The sequence below is a fragment of the Mastomys coucha genome, unplaced genomic scaffold (genome assembly GCF_008632895.1).
Source record: "Mastomys coucha isolate ucsf_1 unplaced genomic scaffold, UCSF_Mcou_1 pScaffold15, whole genome shotgun sequence".
Lineage (NCBI taxonomy): Eukaryota > Metazoa > Chordata > Mammalia > Rodentia > Muridae > Mastomys > Mastomys coucha.
Genome location: NW_022196897.1, coordinates 23,057,109 through 23,081,931, shown reverse-complemented (window position 1 = coordinate 23,081,931; position 24,823 = coordinate 23,057,109). Strand labels below are relative to the sequence as shown.

At 39.7% G+C, this 24,823-nt stretch overlaps 1 protein-coding gene across 8 annotated transcripts in view; it reads right to left on the bottom strand.

Moving 5' to 3' along the window:
• The window catches only part of Cntrl (centriolin), a 75,147-nt gene that overhangs the window by 35,474 nt on the left and 14,850 nt on the right, over nucleotides 1-24,823 (bottom strand). For 5 of the 8 annotated variants that reach the window (XM_031369979.1, XM_031369973.1, XM_031369976.1 and 2 more), the window contains exons 7-16: nucleotides 24,369-24,562; nucleotides 20,949-21,068; nucleotides 19,742-19,967; nucleotides 17,620-17,729; nucleotides 15,285-15,479; nucleotides 11,024-11,177; nucleotides 9,430-9,650; nucleotides 7,115-7,291; nucleotides 3,765-3,899; nucleotides 314-459 (exon numbers count right to left, since the gene is read on the bottom strand). In XM_031369979.1, coding sequence (XP_031225839.1) covers nucleotides 314-459; nucleotides 3,765-3,899; nucleotides 7,115-7,291; nucleotides 9,430-9,650; nucleotides 11,024-11,177; nucleotides 15,285-15,479; nucleotides 17,620-17,729; nucleotides 19,742-19,967; nucleotides 20,949-21,068; nucleotides 24,369-24,562 — 1,678 coding nt within the window. Of the gene's footprint in view, nucleotides 1-313; nucleotides 460-3,764; nucleotides 3,900-7,114; nucleotides 7,292-9,429; nucleotides 9,651-11,023; nucleotides 11,178-12,726; nucleotides 12,969-15,284; nucleotides 15,480-17,619; nucleotides 17,730-19,741; nucleotides 19,968-20,948; nucleotides 21,069-24,368; nucleotides 24,563-24,823 lie in introns of those variants that run through there. The other 3 variants (XM_031369980.1, XM_031369978.1, XM_031369977.1) reach the window with 3 other exon arrangements.

The following is a 24,823-nucleotide window of genomic DNA, read 5'->3' as shown; positions in this document are numbered from 1 at the left end:
CATTGTATCAAACCACGTGCCATTCTGAAGACACAGGCTAAAGATGAATGTCCACAAACTTGACACTATCCTGCTTTGTACTGGTTCTCTGCCCAAAGTGCATAATGTGGCTCTTCTTTCTGATCATATACTTTCAAGAGACTCTTAAATACCTTAACATTATTATTAGAATTAAGCAATCTTGCATCACAGCCTTTCAGAAACATCAATCAGTATTACAGAGCCCAAGGAGGACAAGCTCATGGCTGGTCCTAGCCACAGCTCTGAAGAGGGAAGAAGGCTCATGATAACTCGGGGTCCTGCTTCTCCTTACCTCATTTCCCCAGCTCCTAGTTTCAACCTTTTCCTTAGCTCATCTACACGAGCTGCTACTTCCTTTGGATGAATGAGATCATCAACTACATGGTTAAGGTGATTCTGAAACTCTTTCAGCTGCTTCTTTAATAGGTTGTTGTCATCCTGTGTGTAGAGGTGAAATGGAAAGGATGCATTATCTGCCAGCAAACGAATTCATTATTAACAAATGCATAAACATATCTTGGCTACAGGATGGAATTCATATGATGCTTCTTTCAAATACAAAGAATTGCTAAGCCAGGCGGTGGTGGCACATGCCTTTAATCCTAGCACTTGGGAGGCAGAGGTAGACAGATTTCTGAGTTCAAGGCCAGCCTGGTCTACAGAGTGAGTTCCAGGACAGCCAGGTATATACAGAGAAACCCTGTCTCAAACAAACAAACAAACAAAAAGATTTGCTAAAACATCCCCACAGTATAAAGAAAAATGTTTCTAGATCCTAAGTGATGAATGTTATTCCCTTGATTGTCCCTAACAGCCTCAGGGTTACTCGCCTGCAAATCCAGTGCAGCACTGCTAGTTACAATGGAGGACCTAAAATGGCATATACATTTTTAAGGGTCTATGGCATTTAGAAGTCTCATTTGTACACTGACTCCCCATTACCCTGAGACAGCCTTCTCTGGACAACAGATTGTCCTCCCCCACATAACAGTTTTTCAACTTTCAGAAGAGACCATACTTTGTGGTGTGAGAGAACCACAAAGAAGCTCCAGCTCCTAGACAAACACACCATCAGGGTAACAACCACTCTACAGTGCACCGAGATGCCATGTTCTTTACAAGCTTTCTTATGTTTTTGTATACCATCATGTTTCTCATAAATCACATGAGAGTCAATATTTTATTATTAAATAAGCTTTGTGTTAAGGTAATCTTTCCTCACTATACTAAGTGTGAAGGAGACTCCCACACACAGTGGGGGTTCCCTTTTGGGCCCTGATTAGGCACAAACTACACCCAAACACCAGTTTTCACAAAGAGCCTTTACTAAGTGGGGGAAGAAAATTAAAGTATCTGCTTTCTGACACAGGCAGAAAAATAGCAGCAAATGACTTTGCAAGTATAAGTTTTAAGTAGAGAAAAAGGCGTAGTCTTTCTTAGAATGGGCTACAATGTGGTAGTATATTTTAATTGGGCATGTTAATTAGGTGATCCAAAGGGGGCTTTTAAGGGTTCCTTTCTTCCTCTTTCTTCCTTTCTTCCTTTTTTCTTTCTTCCTTTTTTCTTTTCTTCCTTTCTTTCCTCCTTCTTTCTTTTCTTTTCTTTCTTTCTAATGTATATAAATTCTCTACCTGCGTATATGCCTGCATGCCAGAAGGCATGCCATCATATCCCAGTATATGTGAGCCACGATGTAGTTGATGGAAAATTGAACTCATGACCCCTGGAAGAACAGGAGTCATCTCTTAACCACTTAGTCATCTCTCCAGCCCCTAAAGGGGGCTTTTAATTGCTGGACTTCAATACTTTGATTTCTGGACCTTGTAGTCAGCCTCAGGAGGAGGAAATAACCAAATGAGGGAATAAACCTTGGTGGCTAGGAATGCAATCTAATGGTTTGTTTTTTTTTTTGTTTTTTTTTTAGCAAGGCAGAGGGAAAGGGAGAGAAGGACAAAGCCTCCCAGACTACGTTTCCCACATTCTCATTGGCCAGAGTCCCTTTAAAACACATTTATTATAAGCATATTAAAGATAGTCAGGCTACAGTGTCATCTTCAGGTTAGGTATAGTAAATGTATTTGGGACATGTTATTTTCAACTTGCAGTGGGTTTGTCAGGACATAACCCCATCATAAATTAAAGGACATCTGTATTGCCTAATCCTGGCCATACATGATCTCACTCAAGGCCAGTCAACTCACTAATCAGCTAGAAAAATAGGTTCTACTATCTTCATAATTTGAAGCAAGATACAGTACATGGAAAGTCTGTACAGGAGTTGGACCTGAAACAATACAACTTAGGGTTGTGGTTCAGGCTGTGCCAAATATACACAGAGAATAAGTGAAGAGAAATGAGGGAGCTACTAAAAGACTGATCAAATGACTTTGGCTTTTAGCAAATTTTATATTAATAGTTTCCCTAGATTGAAACACTCCATCTTTCAGGCAAGTTTCTTATGCAGGAAGGTAAAGAACTCAAAATAGCTTCAGGAAGTCTCTGAACCTGGCCAGATTCACTAGGTTCCTCTCTGGGAGAGAGCAGAGCTAAGCTGCCAAGATGTCTCTTTTGGCCAGACCAGCTGCTGCCTGGAAGAGGGTTAGACCACCCGAGTCACCCGGAAAGAGCTGTCTACAGGCTGTACAGTGTGCTCCATGTTCCTAGCTTTTGTGACCTGTGCTTGGGTGGGCTTTGGTAATACAGCTGTCTTTGAGTCATTTCTGCCCCTATTAAACAGTCCCTCACCCATATTCCTGTAAGTAACCCCAATATACAATGCATTGGTTCATCAAGTTGGACTTTGGTGGCATTCATCCTTTGGTCTGTCTATGCGTCCCTATCTAGGGTGAGTGAGTAGACCTGTGTTCTGTCTTCCCAGGGTAAGTTTGTCACACAATAGGAACTATCTCTTTCTTATGCTATCATGAGTTCATTTTAACAAACTGACTTTTGAGAAAGCCAAGAGTACGAAAGTTGTACTCTCTATCAGGAGGCCTGAAGGCCAAGTAGGATCTGGTTCTAACTAAGGCAGACCACGGAAAGGACCAGGTTTGGAGGCTGACTTCAGTTTATACCTTAGATGAAGGCTTGACTTTAGTTCTTTTCAGTAAAAGCTGCACAGTAACTATTTGTAGGTGAGAATACAGTGGGCTTTTCTTTTCTTTTCTGAGACAGGGTCTCACTATGTAGTCCTGCTGTCCTGGAACTGTGTAGACCAGGCTGGCCTTGAACTCACAGAGATCCACCTGTTTTTGCCTACAGAGTGCAGGATTAAAGGCAGGCACCACTACTCCCAATTTGAATTTTTCTTTAAAATATTTCAAAGAAAAAGGTAAACTAAAATGAGAAAATGTTAATAACTGAATAATCAGGCAATGAACCAAAAGGATTATTCTGGTTTTGTGATCATTTTAAATTTTCATAGTAAAAATAAAAAATAATAATCCAGTAAGACAGCATACACATAGGGATCTATATGACCCCACAGAGATGAAAAACTGATCACAGTTTTAATAGCGTCTTTACTGAGAAGACTGTGAGAACTACCTATAATTAGGAAATCTTTAAAAAGAAAGAAAAAGAAAAGGTCAGGTATGGTGTCACATGCCTTAAATCCCAGCACTTATGAGCAAGTGTTCCAATGAACTGCACCCAGAAGTCATTTTTACCTAATAACTCAAGCCGCTAAATGCCAGAGTAAAGCCATCACCATCTGTGGGTGTCCCACAAGCACAGATCTTTACCTGCAGCTGCTTAAGCTGTGTACGGAGCTCGTTGTTCTCCTGTTGCTTCTCTTCTGAGGACTGGCTTTTACCCAGGGCATCCCTGAGGGACTGTCTTTCTTTCTCCAGTTCTGTTTGAAGCACCGATTGCTCTAGCTATCATCAGAGGAAGCAATGTTATCAAAGTGCAAAACAGTCATAGTTCACATTCCAAAACAGCAAATATACATTTATACATGCACCATGCACTGCTATAGTTCTAAATTTATATTCTGAAACTTAAAAACCCAAGATTGTTTTACATGCCCTTCTGACTATTAATACTTAATAAGGAATGCATATCTGAATTTGCTCAGCCTGGATATCCCATCAGAGTCTTTAACAATAACTGTGGTCCTCAAATACCTGTATCAAAATAATTTCACATATCTATTAAAAATGAGGGGACTGGAGAGATGGCTCAGTGGTGATGGAACACTAGTTGCTCTTCCAGAGGTTCTGTGTTCAACTTCCAGAACCCACATGGTGGTGCACAACAATCTATAACCCCAGGTCCAGGGGATTAGACACCTGTTGGCCTCTGCAGGTTATAAAAATGCATGTGGTACACAGACATACTTGCAGGCAACACTCATACACATATTTTTGAAACAGGAAGATGAAGCTTGGCATGGTGGTACACTTCTGTAATCCCAGTACTGGGAAGGTTAAGGCAGGAGGAGTAAGAGGTTATCCTGGCCTACAAAATGATACCTGATCTCAAAGAGAAAGAAAGAGAAAGAGAGAGTGAGTGAAAGATAGGAAGGGAGGGAGGGAGGGAAACAGGGAAGAAGGGAAGGAAGGGAGGGAGGAAGGAAGTAAGTAAGGAAGGAAGGAAGGAAGGAAGGACAGACAAAGAAGAAAAGGAAGAAAGAAAGCAGAAGAGAGGGAAGAAGGAAAAAACTACAAAATAAAGCAAAATAGCAGATGACCAGTTTCTGTCTCAGAATATTCCATAGGTATCTATGGAATCTGCATCCAACAAGCGTCACAAGTTGTTTCATATAACTAAAGCATAGCAATCCAAGAAACCAGATTCTTTATGCTCTATACTTCCTATGTGGTCTGAAGCCCAGTCCTGGTAATTAAGGGTAGAGTACTGCTTTCAATACGAACTGAACATCAAGGTTCTTAAAACATTTCTGCCAAGACTTACCTAAAATAAAAGTCAAGTGTTAGGCAGGACTCCCTATTCACCATCCTACTTGCACAAGCTGGGAAATACCGTCTGCCCTTCCTCCCCTAGGCCCACCCACACAGAGAAAACTCCCAGCTAACAACTAACATGTCATCACTTCTTGTCTCTCTGTTTCTGGCAACCCACTCAAGAGTGCCTGCCCAAGGACTCAGTGTTTGACTGCATATGGACACAATTCCAGCTCCTAGACTAAGCTCTATAAAACCCTCTTGCTTTAGCCTGGATGAATGACTTCCCTGACCTCTACCTGTGAGATCAGTAAACCCACCCGAGAGCTGCCGCTAATAAACTTGCCTTTATCTACTTTTAGTAAGGTCTAATCTGGCCTTAATTATATCTGCGTCACTGAGAGAGAGAAAAGGCCTATCACCAAGTACAAAAGAGTATCAGTCAAACTAGTTGGGGCATCAGGCAGACCCAAAGAAGAGACGAGTTCATTCTAAAGAGATGGCATTTAGAAATTTTACTTACTGTTTTTTTAAAAAAATATATTTACTTATACTTCATTTTCCCCCAACCTGCTACTTTTTGCTACTCTGATCCTGCCAATGGTTTTATAAAACATAGTGCTCTTGACAAACACAATACTGACACTTGGCAAGATACTGATCTCTGGTAGGAAAAGAATGTAACAATCACTACAGCACTGGTTGGCAAGATGGCTCAGAGGGTAAGAGCACTGACTGCTCTTCCGAAGGTCCTGAGTTCGGATCCCAGCAACCACACGGTGGCTCACAACCACCCGTAATGAGATCTGACGCCCTCTTCTGGTGTGTCTGACAGCTACAGTGAATTACGCCGGAGGAGCCAGCAGGGCCAGAGCTCAATTCCCAGCAGCCACAAGATGGCTCACGGCCATCTGTACAGCTACAGTATACAGTGTGAGCCTTTATATTTATCATTTTGTGTGTCTGTGTTTGCTGGCATGGATGTCTGTGCCTGCAGAGGCCAGAAGAGAACACAGAATTCCCTGTAACTGGGGTTTTGATGATTGTGAGCCACCATGTGGGTGCTGGGATCCAGCCTAGGTCCTTGGGAGACAAGTCAGGTGCTCCTAACTGCTGAACCATCTCACTCTGATGAAGGACAGGCTACGGAGCCCACTTCCACCCTTCACATTTAACTTTTACCTTCCTTCTGTACTTTCTTTGTCCTGAGGTCTGAAGATCTTGCAGTACACTGCCCTCTCTAACCTTTTATCAAGATCACTCACCTTCCCTTTCTATCCCTTTCACTCCCACTCGCTCCTATGCCCTAATGAAGCATCCTTTCTTTTTTTTTTTTTTGGTTTTTCGAGACAGGGTTTCTCTGTACAGCTCTGGCTGTCCTGGAACTCACTCTGTAGACCAGGCTGGCCTCAAACTCAGAAATCCACCTGCCTCTGCCTCCCAAATGCTGGGATTAAAGGCGTGCACCACCACCGCCCAGCTATGAGGCATCCTTTCTAAAGGTGGTTATACATGACTGGCTTTCAGAGCTGTTCTCCCCACCCACCCCCCCTCTCTCTCTTCCTATCTCTTTCTCTCTATCACATGTTTAACTTGCTGGATTACCAACTCCTCAGATCAGATCCTCAAAGGCTAATACTTATTGGGTGGATATTATTTTTTCTAATTTACAAGTATAATAAACAAGTGGATCTTTCAACCAATCATAAAAGGAAACAGCAAACTAAAATCTAAAGTTGACTTAAATAGAAGCTCTTAAAGCTATTCTAAGAAAGGAACCCTAGGACTTATCAAATCCTAACTACCAAGGCATTCATGCCCATTGTCCCCTTTATCTCAGCATCTGCTATCTAACAGAGGGCCAGGCTGCGGGACATGGAGCCATGAAACAATCTGGTCACATTTTACACAAGGCTACTGTTTGATTTCAGAATGTCAGACTCCCAAAATATGCTCCTTTTTATGTTCCATCAATCCATATCCATTATATTAAAAATATTTGATATTAAGACAATGCCAGGTGTGGTGGCCCATGCCTATAGCCCCAGTACTACAAAGCTGGGGCAGGATGATTTCCATAAATTCTAGGCCAGCCTGGGCTACATTATATAGAGAGATGTTATCTCAAAGAGGGAGAGGCACAGCACAGGCTGCTTAGTTTGTATTTGGCATATGCTCCTACTTACCTGCGTGCGCCTTATGAGTTTTTCCAACTCTTGCTTGAGCTGGCTGGTTTCAGCGTCTTTTAGTTTGAGCTGAGTCTCTAGCTCAGTTTCATAGGCGCTGAGATCTCCCTGGGCTTGCTGCAGGGATGCATTTACCTCATACTGTTCCTGGAGGGCACTTTCCAGCTCTGCAAGCTCCTGCAAAGATTCAGTATGTTTAAATGCAGCATCCAGAGTGCTGCATAAGCATCTGTAAGCCATTGTAACTAACATGAGCACAAAAAGCTGGCCAACTGCTACTGCCCAGCACAGACAGACTTTAAGAACAACAGGATACAGGGGCATGCTGGCATATCCAAGTTGAAATACAAACTCCTCTACTAAATGTCACCTGAAAATTCACCGTTACCAACATGTTGCTTTCCAAAGTAATTATCTCTGTGACACGCTAGTCTGAAAGTATATGAGGAAGACAGGAGTAGGAAAACGTCTATAAAACAGGAGAATAATGAAGTGTAATAAGTAAGGCCCGTCCTTCCCTGGACTTTGTGTTTTTACATTCACTGGTACATCTGATAACAGTCCTGGATGGGAACTTACAGTTTATGGTAAGCAACTGGGAAACTATCTCAGGGACCACAGCACTGTGCAGCTAGAAAAAGGAGGTGAGTTATGGACCCAGATCTGACTGCAAAGCCAACATTTTTCTGATTGAAACATAATGTGTTCCTTTAACAAAAGTACAAGAAAGCACTGGCATTCTAAAGATGGCACACTAGACTGAGGGCTAACAACAATCTAGTGTTAGCCACTAAGAAAGACAAACACTTTCAAAGTTTAATTCTCATACTGACACATCTTCAGGTGTTCATATACAATTTCCACCTATTTATTTAGGTATGAAAGAATTGGTTCAAACTACTCTGAATAAACACGAAGATACTGGATAACTTCTATTTAGTTTTTCAAGGACTATTTGGCACTGTTTCAAGAAATGAAGATGTTGTATGTATTCAATAAAGGATTAACATCTAAAATATAAAGATCTTGCAAATCATTAACAAGAGAAAGACGGTCCAATACAAAAAAATGGTCAAAGAATTCTATGAATAGGAACCCACTAGGAAATCTGAACCGTAAAGAACAAATGAAAGGTGTGTAACCACTCCAATGTCTGGAGAAAATAAAGTTAAAAAGAGACACTATTTTATACAGAGCGTGGGGGAACAAAGTACAACAGCACAGAGAAACTACCAGGCAGAAATACAGAAGGAAGAGCAATCCAAAGTTACACCAGCCTAAACCATACACACATACATACACTCACACTTGCACTCACATACACACACACACACCCCTGCACCGTGCATGTACACTGTATACATGCACGCAAGCGTGCACACATACACACCCCACTATAAAGGACATCATGGAGATAACTTTTAACAATCAGAAGGTGTTGTAACGGTTAGATGAACCTAGGAAAGGATCCTTCGTTTTCCTAGGTGTAATAATGCATTCACTGCAGTGGCACTGGAAACTAAGAGCAGACTGATGAAAGGGAGATGCCTGAGACTTTCTGAGCATGAAAACAGGGATATGTTTCTAAGACCCAAACTAAAATATTTATTAATCTAAGGAGGCTGAGGTACTTTGCCACCCTTTCAATATTCCTGCAAATGTGAGATTTTTTTGATAATCTAAAGTTGGGAGGAAGACACTTTTTAAAATTCAGCAGATTAACAATCATGAAATCTGACAAACTATTTTTTTTTTTTTTTTGGTTTTTCGAGACAGGGTTTCTCTGTATAGCCCTGGCTGTCCTGGAACTCACTTTGTAGACTAGGCTGGCCTCGAACTCAGAAATCCGCCTGCCTTTGCCTCCCAAGTGCTGGGATTAAAGATGTGCACCACCATTGCCTGGCTAAATCTGACAAACTATTAAATTTCCTGTTGGTGTGCTGAACTCAGGTAGTAGAGGCAGGAGAGTCACAAATTCAAGGCCAGCCTTGAATCTACATAGTAAGATTTTATCTGAAAAAGGTCATTAAAACAACATAGGGAAATCCTCAAAGCAATGAGGATGGGCAACAAATGAAAGGTGTAACTTACCTCATATATGTTAACTGTAAATAATGTCAGTTATCAAATAATAACAGTAAGATGAACCATGTTATTCCTATAATTTTGCTGCATGAATCCAACATAAACATTTGACACAGCATTTTTGGTAGATACACATTCATATTCTTCAGTGATTTGATGATCCATTTCTAAATGAATTTGACATAATCATTTACTTCTGAAGCTCAAACAAGTAGAAAAGCCAATCATACCTTCCTCATATTTTCTGCATCCATGGCAACTATTTCAAGTTCATCCTTCTCCTGCTTGACTTCTGTCAATCTCTGCAGCAATGTCTCTTTCTCATCCTGTAGCTTCCTGCACTCATTCTGGGCCTGAGTTGCCTGACCTTTGATGGTTCCCAGGTACTCTTGCAACCCACTGATGACACCTTCTAAATCCTTCTTCAGAGCTTCATTTGCTGCTATCTGGCCTATGCACGATGAAAACAGAGGGGTAATAAGTATTTTAGAAGTATCTTGTCTCTAGTGATTGGTTATTAGTCCACAGTGAAAGTCTAAGTTTTTTATTATATCTAATTTTTGAAGATAGGATAATTTATTTCCTATAATACAGGAATATTGTATGAGTATGCATAAATAAGACAAGCATATTTATGACAAATATTTATAGAATGTCTGAATAATTATGTAAAATTTAATTTCTTCTAAAGTAAGAAAAAAGGCATTGTTGGGTAGTGGTACTATCCCAGCACTTGGGAGGCAGAGGAAAGTGAATCTCTGTGAGTTTGAGGTCAGCCTGAGCTACAGAGCAAGTTCCAGGACAGCCAAGGATACAAAAAAAATAAGTAAAGCATAATAAAAAGGTATAATAAAACTATGAGTTCTTCCTAAATTCACAATAAAGACTACTCAATATATAAGACTAACACCAATCTCAGACTGGCAGCATAAATATATATGTGTGTGTGTGTGTGTGTGTGTGTGTGTGTGTGTGTATGGGTGTGTGTATAGATAGATATAGATATAGATATAGGTATAGATATAGATATAGATATAGATATAGATATATAGATATATATCCCCTGAAGGGTAAAAAGGTATCATAGGGACTGGAGAGATGTCCCATCATTTAAGAGTAACTGGCTTCTCATCATGGAGGTTCACAACTGTCTGTAACTTCTGTTCCTGGGTATCCAATGTTCTCTTACGGATTCCACAGGCATAGCATGTGTATGGTATATAGACATACTTCAGGCATAACAACCAAACACATAAATTTTTTATTAAGTACTTAAAAAGTATATGCTGACACATGCTATTTTACAGGATACTTTTATGAAAACTTTAAAAAGCCATTCTCAACAACTAATTATCAAGGCAGAAACAAATTGAAGGTGACATAGAATGACATGGAACCTTTCCTTACACTGAGCTCAGGCTCTCGTTACTATACCTAATGTACTGTCCCTTCTTCCACTACTCTGAGAATACTATTTACATTTGCCTTTTTTCTATACACCTTCTATAACTAGACAATGTGTTTCCTAATGTCAACAGGCTCCTGAAGGGATTCTACGCACAGGAGACAATCAATGACCAAGCTTTTCCTGACCAGACTGACTTTTGTCTACTGAAGCCGGATTCACTGGTCATCAACATAACAAACCATAATAATACAAAATACTTTAAATTTTATTAAACGTTTTGGATATATTCAGCCAAATTTCCCCATCAAACACTAGTAAAAAGAGCTGAACTGTATGGAGCCAGTCCTGGACTGTCCATGTAAGCTTCTTCTGCACACCCTGAAGCTCTCCACCCTAAAGCACACTTAAGTTCTCACCATCTGTAAGCTGCTGTTCAAGGTCCTTGATGTCTTCAGTCTCTTTAGCAATTCTACAAAGTATCTCGTCCAGGCGGCTTTCCAGTTGTGTGTACTGCTTGTTCATAATGTCAAGTTGCTGTTCTTTACCCCGCTTCTGGGCTTTCATATGGGACTGAATTTCAGGAAAAAAAATAATCAATACAACCCAAAGATTTAAAACTCTTGAAAATAATAATCCTTAGCAACATTGTAAAAACCAGTATTGAAAATAAAATGTGATAATTTCATCTGAGTTAGGCCCTTTAGTATTTTCATATGAATGGTTCTTGTTTAACTCTAGGGTGATCTGAGATAAGATGAGAAAACAGAGCTGATGGGGAGGGTAAGCCATTTTTCAAGGGCACAATATAGAAATTTCAGTGTTTTATGCATAGCATTAAAATATGTCTTTTTAAAAATAGGTTTTGAGAACACTGGTTATACTGAAAGACAGTATATTTACAGGAACATCCAAAGGTAATTCTAAAATATAAGTAAGCATTATATTTGTGTATAAGGACTCTAAGAGATTTTACTTACAGATTTTTAAAATTTACAAAAATTTTAGGTTGGGAGTTTTATAGCAAATAACTAAAGTCTTTTTAATTTGAAAAAACATTTAAATATACTTTGAAAAGGTTTCTCAGGGAGGCTTGGAGAAAATGGAGACTTCTGATCAATAAACACATGGGATTCATGTTTATTTTCTATCTCTCATTCAAACATTTTGTTTTTAGATATAATTACCTGGGAATGGAGAGGATGCTCAAAAACCATTTATCCCAGTGAGTATTCAGTTGTAGGGCCCTGGGAGGCATACCCCTTACACTATCCATGCTCTGGCCCACATACCCTCTGGCCACACACCCTGCGCCCTGACAATTATGGCATTATGGGCCACTGCTAACTGAGAGGAATGTATCATCTCCCTCAGGTGTGCTGGGGAAAGCAGAGAATCAATGATCTAGTCTAACCTTCCACTTCACAAATGTAAGCCTGAATTGCGCATCAATCAAATGTCTTGACTGGTCTCCTTAGGCAACAGTTCATTTGGAGACATAATAATTCCCGAGAGAAATTTGCCTTCCTACTCATTCCACCCTTAACCTCAAGGCTCCCAAGAGGCCAACCTTATCCAAGAGGATCAGAAGAACAGAACAATAACTGAGGGAGAAGTCATTAGGAGAACAGTTAAAGCCCGAGCAACAAGTGCTAAGGTTTTCAAGCCTAAGACATGTTAGCTTCTACAAGAAAATGCTTAGTTTGAGAGGTCCTCTCCTCTCAAATGGGGAGCAAATGAGTGGCCATGCCACCTTTAATGCCAGCTTTTATTATTTTACTAGTGGTAGATCTGATAGGATGTCCGAATCACCTTTCCCCACTCCCCAAATACCCATCTTAAATCTTTCCTACACTTAATAATGTAGGTAAGAGTTTATATCCTAATACTACACCAAGCACTTTTGTGGCTCAAGAATGAACAAAAATTCTACTGTACTCTTAATCAACAGCTTAAAATTCGCCGTTAAAAGTGTGCTGCAACCTCTACATGCAGGGCAAGCATGTGGTTCAAAAGATGTCAATGCTATGCATTAAACACGCGGTGCCACAGCCGATCCTGCGGTTTTTCTGCAACGGTGAAGCTCACAAAGGAGTTACTGTAAAAATAAACAGGAACTTACAGATCTGACTCCTCCTCCTTCCAAGCCCTTTCTTTATACTCAGAGGAACGACCATACCTTAACTCCGAATCTTTCCTGTTACAAATGAGCCGTGAAGAACAAAAACAGAGTGTGGAAAGCTTTCTAAGTTTGTCTTCAAATTCATGTGCACTTCCCTCTCTGACAGCCACATCTTGGCAAGCGCCTCCGTGCCCAAGTAACTTCCCAGCGCCTCAAACTAAGGGCCAAGTCAAGCGTGAGTGACAGCGAGCTAGTCCAGTCACCAGCAGTCTCTGTGGACAGGCCCCGCCTCCAACTTTAAATCAAAACACAGGAAGCTCCCGAGGGCCAATCACACGCAAAGGCTGAAAGATCACTCCAATTCCCTCTAGGGAAGCAGGACCGATCTTCTGCGGGTGATAATTGTTCCTCTAGCTGGGAAAACTTGGTAACTACAACGGGATCATTTTCCCTTTTGAAACCTAATGTTTTCGTTATTTTTTTAAAAAATCTGACTAGGCTTGGTTCTGAGCTAAGATTTTATTTTTCATTTTCGTTTTTGGGTTTTTAAAATCCTTTTATAAGAGGGTTATTGTAATAACTTAAGCAAGGGCTCCATCCGTTCCTAAGAGTGCTGAGGGGCAAGTATTTTAGTTTTCCTAAGTCACATTTCTACCTTCAAGACTACACAGAGAAACCCTGTCTTGAGGCACATCCCTCAAAAAAAAAAAAAAAAAACCAGGGAGGTGGTGGTATACCTTTAATCCCAGCACTGGAGGGACAGAGGCAGATGGATCTCTCTGAATTCCAGGACAGCCAAGGCTACAACAACGAAACCTTGTCTCAAAACAACAGCAACAACAATAACAACAACAAAAAAAAACCCAACCAAACAAAACCAAAACAACAACAAAACAAAAGGTCTCTTTAGCCCTTTCCACTATGTGATACTGCACAGAAATACAGTGAAAATTAAGTTCCCTTATGCCTAGAACGTCATGGCCACTTGCTGAAGCTAACACAATTCAGGCTTTAATCTGACTCAGGAGCACCAGGCTGCTTCATTCTTGCCTCCTGAGGATATAGTTTTCTATTGTCATGGCAACCCTTTCATAGATTGAAGTCTTAATATGTAAATATAACACAGTAAGATACTACTGACTGTTATACCTTACAGTACTTTAAAAAATCTCTGATTTTTTCATCTGACAAACATTCTCAAAAATAACCTGGGGAGATGGGCATATAAGCATGAGAAGCTGAATCTGGATGCCCAGAATAAGACTATGTAACCCTAGTGGGGGGTTAGGTGGAGGGGAGAAAAACCAATCTCTGAAACTTATTGGCTGGCCAAGCTAGCTGAATTAATTAGCTCCAGATTCAGTAAGAGATCAATAAGAGGTCCTGTTTCAAAAATGAGTGAATGAATTAATGAATTCATTAATATACAAACAGAAAACAAGTGAGGATGCCAATGGACATTGACCTCTGCCCTCCACATACACACACACTGTGTGTACACACAAATGTACACTACCCATGCATGCACATACAAATAAACTAATACTTTCTGTAAGAATACCAAGGCTTCTTTTTAGAAGATATTTTATACCTATGACAATTAGTTTATCCTTGTCAAAATTACATGGCCTCTATTTATATGTATGTACATACTTACATACATACATACACATAAAACTGATTTGTTTAAAGAGAAATCTGACAAGTACTTAAAGCATTTCTAGTGCCCTGTCCATATCACATTAAATTCTGTTTCCTTTTAGTCCAGAGATCTTAATTTTTTTAATTATAACTTTACAATTCCACCTGCAACAATAAATTATGAAGCAAATAGTTTTACCTTATTTCAGAACAGTGGCTAAAATACACATCATTAGTAAGATTTACTAGGGTATTGATTGACAGAAAGAGACAAGAGTCTAACTCTATCATTCAGCCATCTTGATTTCACAACACAGCATGGCAAACTCCAGAGATGTTTTATTTTTAAGGACAAAATAAACAGAACATCTAATAACATTTATGGATTATCTGCATGAAAACTTAAAGAAGTACAGAAGTCCTCTGACCCTGACCTTGCTTCAGCACTTCCTGTCTTTAGGAGAGGAATATACAGGACACCTTGAAGAAAGTTTCTCTTGCTCTAGAATACAACAAAATTCAACCACTAACCCCAAACAGTGCCATGTAGTCTTCATTTATTGAAATCCAATTTGTTCAAGACTAGGTGGTTTCGTTTTGGACATAAATGTTTGATATGAATACACTCATATCATATTAGTGTATCGATTATCAATTTCTATCTAATTATATGTATACATATAGAAATAATGTATATATATATACATATGTGTGTGTGTATATATATATGTGTATGTGTGTGTGTGTATATATATATATATATATATATATATATATAGTTTTTTTTACTTAAATCTGTATACCAAATGAAAACTTTGAGAAAAGATTGTATTAAAATGATGATGCAAATACTAGCTAAACACAGGTATAAAGTAATAGTCTCTGTGGAACAAGTCAAGATTTCCAATTTTACTTACATGTTTTGGGTCTTTGGAATCCAGGCTATCTGTGGCTAGCTGCACATTGTTGATCTCTTCATGCTTTTCGGCAATTTCTTTTCTTTGCTTTTCCATCTGCATTTCTAGATCCAGAGCTTCTTGGCGTAATTTGTTTAGATGTTGTAGTCTACTACTCAAGTGCTTGAGAAGAAGGTCTTTCTCTGCTTCTGAAATCTAATTCTCCCCAGCCCCCAGCACATAATTAACAAAGGACAGTAACAATGATGCATGAAGCTAGCATCTATAACTTCAAAAATACTCTGTTATAGAACACTTTTAAAGTAAGAGATGTGGGAAGTGTCTAGTGTTGTGGTTTGAATGGAAAGTGTTCCTACATGCTTATATATTTGAATACTTGGTCTCTAATTGTTTGCGAAGATTTAAGAGGTTTGGCACTGTGGGAGGTGTTACACTTTGAAGTTTCAAAAACCTAAGTCACTCTCTGCCTTGTGTTTTTATCTCAAGATGTGGTCTCCCAGCTGCTGCTCCAGTGCCAAGCCTGACTGCGGCCATGCACCCCGCCACAAGGTCATGGATTCTAAGTCTCTAGAACTGTGAGTCCCCAAATTAGATGTTCTTCTATAAATTGCCTTGGTCATTGTGATTTGTCACAGCAACTAACTGAAAAACTGAAAAGCTAAGACAGCTAGGCATTCTCTATGGAGCTTGTAGTTTTATGCTAATTATAGGTGGAAACCTTACTTCTAAAAGACTGTGAACACTGGAAATGTGTTGACAAGTACAGATAAAGCTGTCATCCTCACAGCAGTACAATGGCTGACTTAATGATTTGTGCATACGCATCAGATACCACTCTAAATTGCATACCTTATAATCCTTGAAACATGTAAGGTAGAAAGATACCACCACAATTTATTATATTTATTTTTGAAATATGGTCTTGCTATGTATCCTTAGATGGCCTAGAACTCACGATTTAGACCAGGCTGACCTTAGATTCACAAAAATTAGCCTGCCTCTTGCTCCTGTGTGCTGGGATTAACAGCGTGCTCTATCACTGCTGCAGTTCTACATGTAGGACAATAACAACATAGAAATTCAGGTGTCTTCCTCAATTAGGAGGTCACAGAACCAAGACTTTGTGACTTTAGTCATTCAACTAACTGCTGTACTATAGTTTAAATATGGAGATAGTCTACCAGTGACTTCCGAGGGTTGACTCAGTAACTTTATATTCCTCTGCAACTCCCTAAAATTTTTAATGTAGAGATTTATACAAATGCAGCAATGCTTTTCAAAGGATGATGGTCCATATATATAATTCCAGTACTTAGGAGGTGGATGCAGGAGGAAGAGTAAGTAGTTCAAGGTTATCCTAAGCTACATAGCAACTTCCAGGCTATCCTGGGCTACATGAGACCCTGTGTCAAAAAAAAAAAAATTCAAAATACATTTAAAAAAATTTAACCTATACAATTTCAGCAGAGATCTTAAGTACTTACCTCTCCATGAAACACTTTGGTAATTGTCCCACCCCACCCACACACACACCATCAACTTGTGTTTGACATGTCCATGTCACAGCAGATGTGTTCTTTAGTTCTTAACTGAAGTCCCAGGTAAAAAGGCTTAGTTAAAGATGAGTCAGGAAGCAACACAGTATAGGAGACCAAACACATTTTCTGTGTAATTTTTTTAAAATGTATTTTTCTTTTAATTATGTGTGTATCTGCATGTGAATTTGTGCATGTGAAGGTGGATGCCTATGGAGCTGGAGTTACAGGCACTTGTAAGCTGCCTAACATGGGTTTTTAACATGTTAAAAACCAAACTCTGGTCCTTTGGAAGAGCAGTAATTACTCTTATCTACTAACCCATCTCTTAGCCCCTTTTGTGTCAATTTTAAGTAATATATGTATTTGCTTGTTTTGGTTTTTCTTTTTGACACAGGGTTTCTCAAGACAATGTGTCTTTGTGTAGCCGTGGCTGTCCTAGAGCTGGCCTCAAACTCAAATACTTGCCTGCCTGTCATGTGCCACCATACCTGAATTTTTAAGTAATTTATTTCTACATATTTTATGAAATGTTAACAGGATATCATTATGAATGAAATACTGTAACCATATTCTACTCTACAATAATCCAACAATTAATTTCAAAATGATTTATATGGCTGAATATCCCTAGCTGGTCTGGAACTCACTCTATAGACAAGGCTGGCCTCAAACTCAGAGATCCTCCTGCCTCTTCCTTCTGAATGCTGGGATTAAAGGCATGCACCACCAATACTACAGTTTTACAGGTAGGAAGCAAGCCCACATGGACAATGATTTCTCCAGCATGATTCACATACCTTTTTTTGTTGCATAGCTTCTTCCAGTTGTTTAAATTCTTGAGTAGCCCGGAATACTTTCTGTTCTGCTGTTTCTATTTCATGGTGTAGTTCTGACAGTCGAATTTGTGCTGCAAATTTAAAAACAATTTTCACATACACACATGAAAAAATGTTGACTTCTAGAATTTTTACTACTTTCTTTCTTTGCAATGAACTCCACCCAGTTAAGGTGTTCTATTGCAGAACAAAGCTATGTCTTACTTATGATGGCTTCTATCTCTATTTATCTCTGTTCTATAAAACTCTAATTAATCTTTTTTGTATACTTCATAACATCAGAAGGACTTTGCCTGATCTCTCTTAGCACTGTTTTAAGATAATAGAACTATATTGTAAAGTAAGTACTTCACATGTTACTAAGTCACAACTCATTTCTCCAGGCTACTGATAATAATACCACCACTGCCACAGCCTTTGCTCTAGGTTAATGCTTTATGATGGAGCACAGTATTAACAAGTTCTCTGTTTGGAGCTGGGAATGGTGTTGCACACCTTTAATCCTAGCAGGTAGAGGCACAGGCACACAGGGACAAAGGGGCAGAGGCAGTAGCAGAGGTAGGCAGATCTGGTAAGTTTGAGGCCAGCCTATTAAGTTCCAGGACAGCCAGGGTCACAGAGAGACCCTGTTTCAGGAATAACAACAACAAGCAAAACAGAACAAACACCCCTGACTCCCGCAACAAACAAACCCAAATGGGAAACAAACATCCTTGCTATGGGAGGGCTAGAGCTGGGCTTGTAGAAGGGCTTGTTTCCCAGCACTAAGAAAGAAAGGAAAAGCAAGGAAAGGAAGTACAGAAAAGGGAAGTAACTGGAAGAAATCAAGACAAACAGAAACTCCCATCTGGAGAGGCCCTCCAGTCAACTAGTGTCTAACTCAGTGTTCCCTGCTCACACTCCATCCCCTCACTAGAGGCTCCTACAGCCAGCCTCTTTACACATCCCGGTTTCTTCTGCTTCCCCTGCCAAAGCTTTCTATAAAATATGTGTCAAAAAGAAATCAGTCTTCACCTGTTAAGCAAGGATGTGTTCATAACCTGCTCAGTGGGAGCCCTACAGTGGACCAAGAGTACTAAAGTGCAGACTCCAATCAGGGTTCCCTTCCGTCTACATCCACACAGCCAGTGCATAAGTGGATTCACAGCTAGCACTGGCAGAGTACCTTTAGTGTTTCTTGGCTTAACTTCTTGGTGTATGTGGTTTGCCAGGGGTGGCAAGGCCCCTTGAATTAAATGGTGTAAGTGACTGAGTGTGTGTGTGTGTGTGTGTGTGTGTGTGTGTGTGGTGGGGTGTACTATGATTGAGGAAATAGACATGCAGGGTAGACATGTCAAGGAGAGTCAGAGGCCAGCCTATTGGAAGGTTCTGGTCCTTACACATAATAATAATGAGAATGGTTCTTTATTCCTTCAGTGGTTACTAACTATACCTCTCAGTGAGCAGTTTCAGTGCATGCAGGCAGGATGAGCTTTACAGACTCTTATTAGACCAAGTCCCTGAACACACTGTGTCAATTACTGTCAGAAACTCAATTCTCAACCACACACAAGAGGAATCATTAAAAAGCAGGCTTATTATTCACTACTTAGGCTTTAGACTTTTCATGCAAAATAAGTACCATTAATATTTAATTAAACATTGCAAAATATCTACAGAGTGAGTTCCAGGACAGCCAGGGCTATACAGAGAAACCCTGTCTTGAAAAACCAAAAAAAAAAAAAAAAAATTTGTAAAATATTATCAACCTGCATATCCAGTTATTGTATGTATGCATGCATTCATTACCTTCTGTAGTGCTGGACACTGAAATAAGAACCTTGCACATGCTAGGCAAATGTTCCACTGTGGAGCCACAGCCCATCTTTTCTGTTTTTGTTTGTTTGTTTGTTTTGTTTTGTTTTGTTGAGACAGGGTTTCTCTGTGTAGCCCTGGCTGTCCTGGAACTCACTCTGTAGACCAGGCTGGCCTCAAACTCAGAAATCTACCTGCCTTTGCCTCCCAAGTGCTGGGATTAAAGGCGTGCGCCACCACTGCCAGGCTAGCCTGTCTTTTCTAAGAACTGAAGAGTACGTCTGTTTACCTGCACTTATTTTTTTTTCCATGTCCTCCAACTGTACATCGGGCAGTGCTTGGGTTTTCGGAGGCATGTGCTCCTGTCTAAGCCCTCCTCCTTCTGGCACCATCTTCCTGACCTGGACTGCCTGGGCGTCGCTGACAATGTAAGTCTCAGTGGCAAACATATTTCTCTTGTACCTGGATTTGCCAATGTAAGGGCTTTCATCTGGGGATTTGTCAATTTCAGCATACTACAAGCAAGCATATTAATAAGATTTATGGATTAAGAGGCAACTTCCAGTCAAATGACATTATTCACCTTATTAGTGCGAACTTATCAAAGAATACTTACATTTAAATTAATCTAACATGCCTAGGAGCTAAAAGATAAGTTATTCTTTCTCTTCTTTTTCATACAGTGAAAAGGAATTAGAACTAGAAATGGTCCCAAAGGCTTATTCCATGTACTAGCAAGTGGTGTTCAGATGAACTGACTACCTACCCACGCTGTGGGACTGCTTAACGCTGTTTCATCTTTAAATCAGAAGCCTAGGGCATTACATTGTTCCTGACTGATGTAAGATCTCAATCTAATACATTTTAGTATTAAAGTTTTAGAAACTAAGCCACGCGTGTACTGTTGGACTTACTGGCCTTGGCCTGGGCAGCTCCTTGTTTCTATGGTGTTGTCACTAATAGTGGCTGGCTATAACTGATGCGAGAGAGCAGTGAACAAGCATTCAAGGAGCTACCACTCAGAGGTGCTGGAGCACTTCAACTGAAAGTCTGCGACTCACTGATCTGTACCTAGAATAAGGGAACAGACAGCTTTTGACTATAAGTGTGGCTGTAGGCAGTGATCTCCCTTGAGCTTTTATCTTCAGAACACTATTTCCATTCCACCAGCCACATAACTCACGAGTGTAACTGCAGTACAGTTTACTTTGATGATATCCTTACATCAAAAAACTGGAGTAGACTGGAAATGGCTCTGCAGGCAGAGAGGCACCTGCTTTCAAGACTGACGACCTGAATTCAATCTCTGGGAACCACACAGTGGACGCAAAGAAGTGACTTCTGAAAAACATCTAACCTCCCCTACACATCCACAAATATGTATTTAAAAAGGTAAAGATTCATGGTAAAATCCCCTGATATTCCTGTCACTTTTCTTCTTCCTGCCTCCCCCAATCCTGGCTTTAATTTTAGATTACTAAAAAATATAAACTTACCTCAGATGGATAATAATTTAGTGGCTCAAACTTAGCATCAATTTTATAAAAGGCCAATTCCTGCTCCAGCTCATACTGCTTCTGACATGCCCGTGTTAGTTCCACTGTTTTCTGTTTTAGCTATCGGTCAATATAAAATGGATAAGTATCAGTGCATTAGCATACTCCTATAATGATATGGGCAGTTCTCACATAACTATATCAAATAGCACAACACTGAGAATATTTTATCTCAACCCCATATTATAAAAAATGAAACACAATTATCATTTCAGAAGGGGTCACATAAAAGGCCTTTGATAAGCCATTTCAGGATACAGTGAGTCATAAAGAACAATTTAGACTGTTTCATGTGAACAAGACAACAAATCCCAGCCATCCTGCAGTGCTTTGTGTTCTGGTCCCAGTCACTAAAACAGATTTATTAGACCTACTCTTTGCTTTTAATGATTGCTTCAGTTCATGGAGGAACATTTTACAGAGGAGGAGAAGATGGGCTTTAGCTGATGAATCTTAGCTGTGAGTGTTCAGTATGGGTAGAAGTAGGTGCAGGGGATCTCACTATGTTTGCCAGGATTTGTTATGTAGCCCAGGCAGTCAGAGTGTGTGAACTTCCTAAGTCTCTTGAGCGCTGGAAGTATAGACATGTGCCTAAGTGCTGGGCCAGAATAGGAGTACTCTTTATAGCAGAGGTAAGAAATGTAGATGAGTTCAACCAGATGCAAATATGTGATATTAGTAACTTGTAAGACTCCAGTAGCTTTACTCTAACTACAGCCTTTTGCTACTCTTGGAGATTTTGGCACTAGGAGGAAAATGTAAGGAAAATTTAATTTCTGCACTTGCAAATGTAGAAGTTGTGTCTCAGATTGGAAGTGCCTTGCCACAGGTGACCTGACTACCAAACAGATCCTCTGAGTTCATTCAAACATCTACTAAGTGATTTTTGACTTTTTCTTTTCTTTTTTTTTTTTTTCAACAATCTGAGGGTTGCTTTCAGACAGAAAAGCATGCAGAAATATTTCATCAAAATGCAAGTTGAAAAGAAACAAAGCATACACACAAACACTTTACAAGGCCAGGAAACCAAAATCGTGCATAAGTTAGCATGCAGTCCCCTCCTGAGTATCCATCAAATGGAGCAACACTGCACTACACTTTAGCACCAACTGCTGTGTGATCTGCATGTGCCAACTCATCCAGGCTTCACTGCTCTACTATGAGGAGATCAAAGCTGCTCAGAGATGTTAAGCAACTTGCCCAGCTGATCAGTGTTTAAACTCAAGTAGCCTGTGTTCAAGTCTAACACTCTTTGCTGTCCCATGCTGCCATCAATGTCCTCTTGTTGTCTAGCACATTGCCCACACTGATGGATGGATTCAGTCGATGTTCAAGAGGACCAGAGTCTCAGAGACAATTCACATCAACAGCATCACTTATGTTTGGTTTTTTTTTCCCCAAAGCAAACTGACAATAGGGCCAAACAAAGGTGGACATGGCTGAAAGCACAGAACATGCCTGGACTATTTTCTATAATAAATAAACCTTTGTTTTCAAAGTACTTTTGTGTTTTTCATAGCTCTAGACTTAGATGATAATAAACCCTCAGCAAATATCTGCAGGCACAAGTGCATAAATGAGAGCAAATAGGAGATAAAGGAAGTAGGCTAACTGTGTACTGGCTATGAATAATCAAGAGATGACTGCAGTTAACATATTACAAACAGAAACAGTAATACTAATTTCCTCTCATACTCAAATTTACTCTCCTGTATACAAAGTCGTTTATAACACATCACACAAACACAAATACATTCCCAAAGAAGCAAGCCAATTTAAAAACTTAAAATGTAGACAAGCGTATTAATAACTAGTCATCATGCAACAACACAGGAAACAGTGTGCAGTCCAGTCCTGGAGGAACTACCTTAGAGAAGAGTAAAGACTCAGTAGAAAATGACCTGCAAGAAACCAAGATGTGGGCTCAGAGAGGAGAGAAGCACACAGACAGGTCACCTGGAGAACACTGGAGAGAGCGAGGTTCTGATGCTATCAGCATCTCTCTATTGATGATGTACCACGGAAGGAAATAAATGGTTATCAGTACTGGTATCAATCTTCCTCTAACACATGGCTTCACTGAGTATACACCTGGTATTACTTAGCTTGCTTCACTCAGAGATATTTTCACACTCAGAGCCTCAAGTCCTCACAGTGGTGAGGGTGGCAGGGCAAGTAAACATTCCCATTTAAAAAGCAGGAACAGGCCAAGCGGTGGTGGCACACACCTTTAATCCCAGCACTTGGGGGGCAGAGGCAGGTAGATTTCTGAGTTCGAGGCCAGCCTAGTCTATAGAGTAAGTTCCAGGATAGCCAGGGCTACACAGAGAAACCCTGGTTTGAAAAAAAGCAGGACAGTGGAAGGTCAAAGTTAAGTAGCTTGCAAAAAAACAAAACAAAAAACAAACCAACACACAAAAGACCCAAAAAAGACAAAGAGCAAGTTGGTTAGTATTTGCCAGGGGTGAGGATGCAAGTTAAACTACAGTTTAAATGGCCCTTAAAAGACTTAATTCATCATGACTTTTCTTTTATTAAAAAAAACTAGTTTAATGCACAATTATTTAATAAAACTACAAATCACTGAAGATGATGTTATCAACAGATATTCTGCAAGAGTCAAAGGAAAATGTAAGCTCTCAAATGAGACCTAGAATTCTTTTTTTAAATATACAGTAGCACTTTGGAATAACAAAAAAGAGAAAAAATATGAAGTTGGTAATTTTAAAAAGAAAGATAAATGATATAATATTCATTTCTCCAGCAATTACAAAACCATAAAAATAAAACTGTAACAAGATTCCACTTTCCCCCCATAAGATCACAATATAAAAGGGATCACTCAGTTTGATCCTTTTACTCACTGCTCTGGAAAGCATAAACTGGTGATAAGCTTTTTAAAGTGGACAGTGGCATTTATCAAAACTTATTATACACACACACACATTTATTTGTGTGTGTGTGTGTGTGTGTGCCACTTTTACACATTACTGCTACCATTTCTATTGAAAAGAAGTCTCTATGACTCAGGGTGCATTGTGTTTAAACTTTGAATAACTTTGCCAAGTTCTAACCCTTTGACAGTATATAGTCTGATCTGTGATGCTATTTGAAACATATCCTAAGCAGTGTGACCAGCTCCTCCCAGTGTACTGCATCATGCTTCCCCTCCTGCTGCTCTTCACACATTATCTTTCGAGCAGCACATCACAGTCAACTACAGTTCACAAAGCCCTTGTCCATGTTCCTGTTAACCTTATCTTTCCAATTTTACAATTAGAACATAGTGCTTTTAAATGTAAGAGCAAAGATTTCTCTACCTTAACAGAATACAGCCAAAACAACATATAACAGACTCACCAGCTCCTTTTTTGTGTTGAGGTCACTTTCTAGCTCCTCACAGCTCTGTTTTTGTAGCATGGCTTCTTCTTTTAATGACTTGTTAAGTTTATCCTGATTTTTTATTTCCTCGAGAAACTTTGTTTGTTTGTTCTTAAGCTCATCTGTTTCCATTGTCTTCTTCTCCAGGTCTTTTTCCAGTCTTTCTATCTCCTCTGTCAATAAAAATGAAGTAGCTAATTGATCATTATATTCTCGTCTTGGAAAACAGCAAGTATGCTCAGAACAGTGGCAAAACAAGTCTAAGAACTGTGTAACACAACTGACTTCAAAGTTGGCTGCCGTGGTGTTTTGGGAAAAAGATGGCCACCTTGAATCTGAATCTAACCTGTATTAAGAGTTAAGAACCAGGCAGTGATGGCGCACACCTTTAATCCCAGCACTTCGGAGGCAGAGGCAGGTGGATTTCTAAGTTC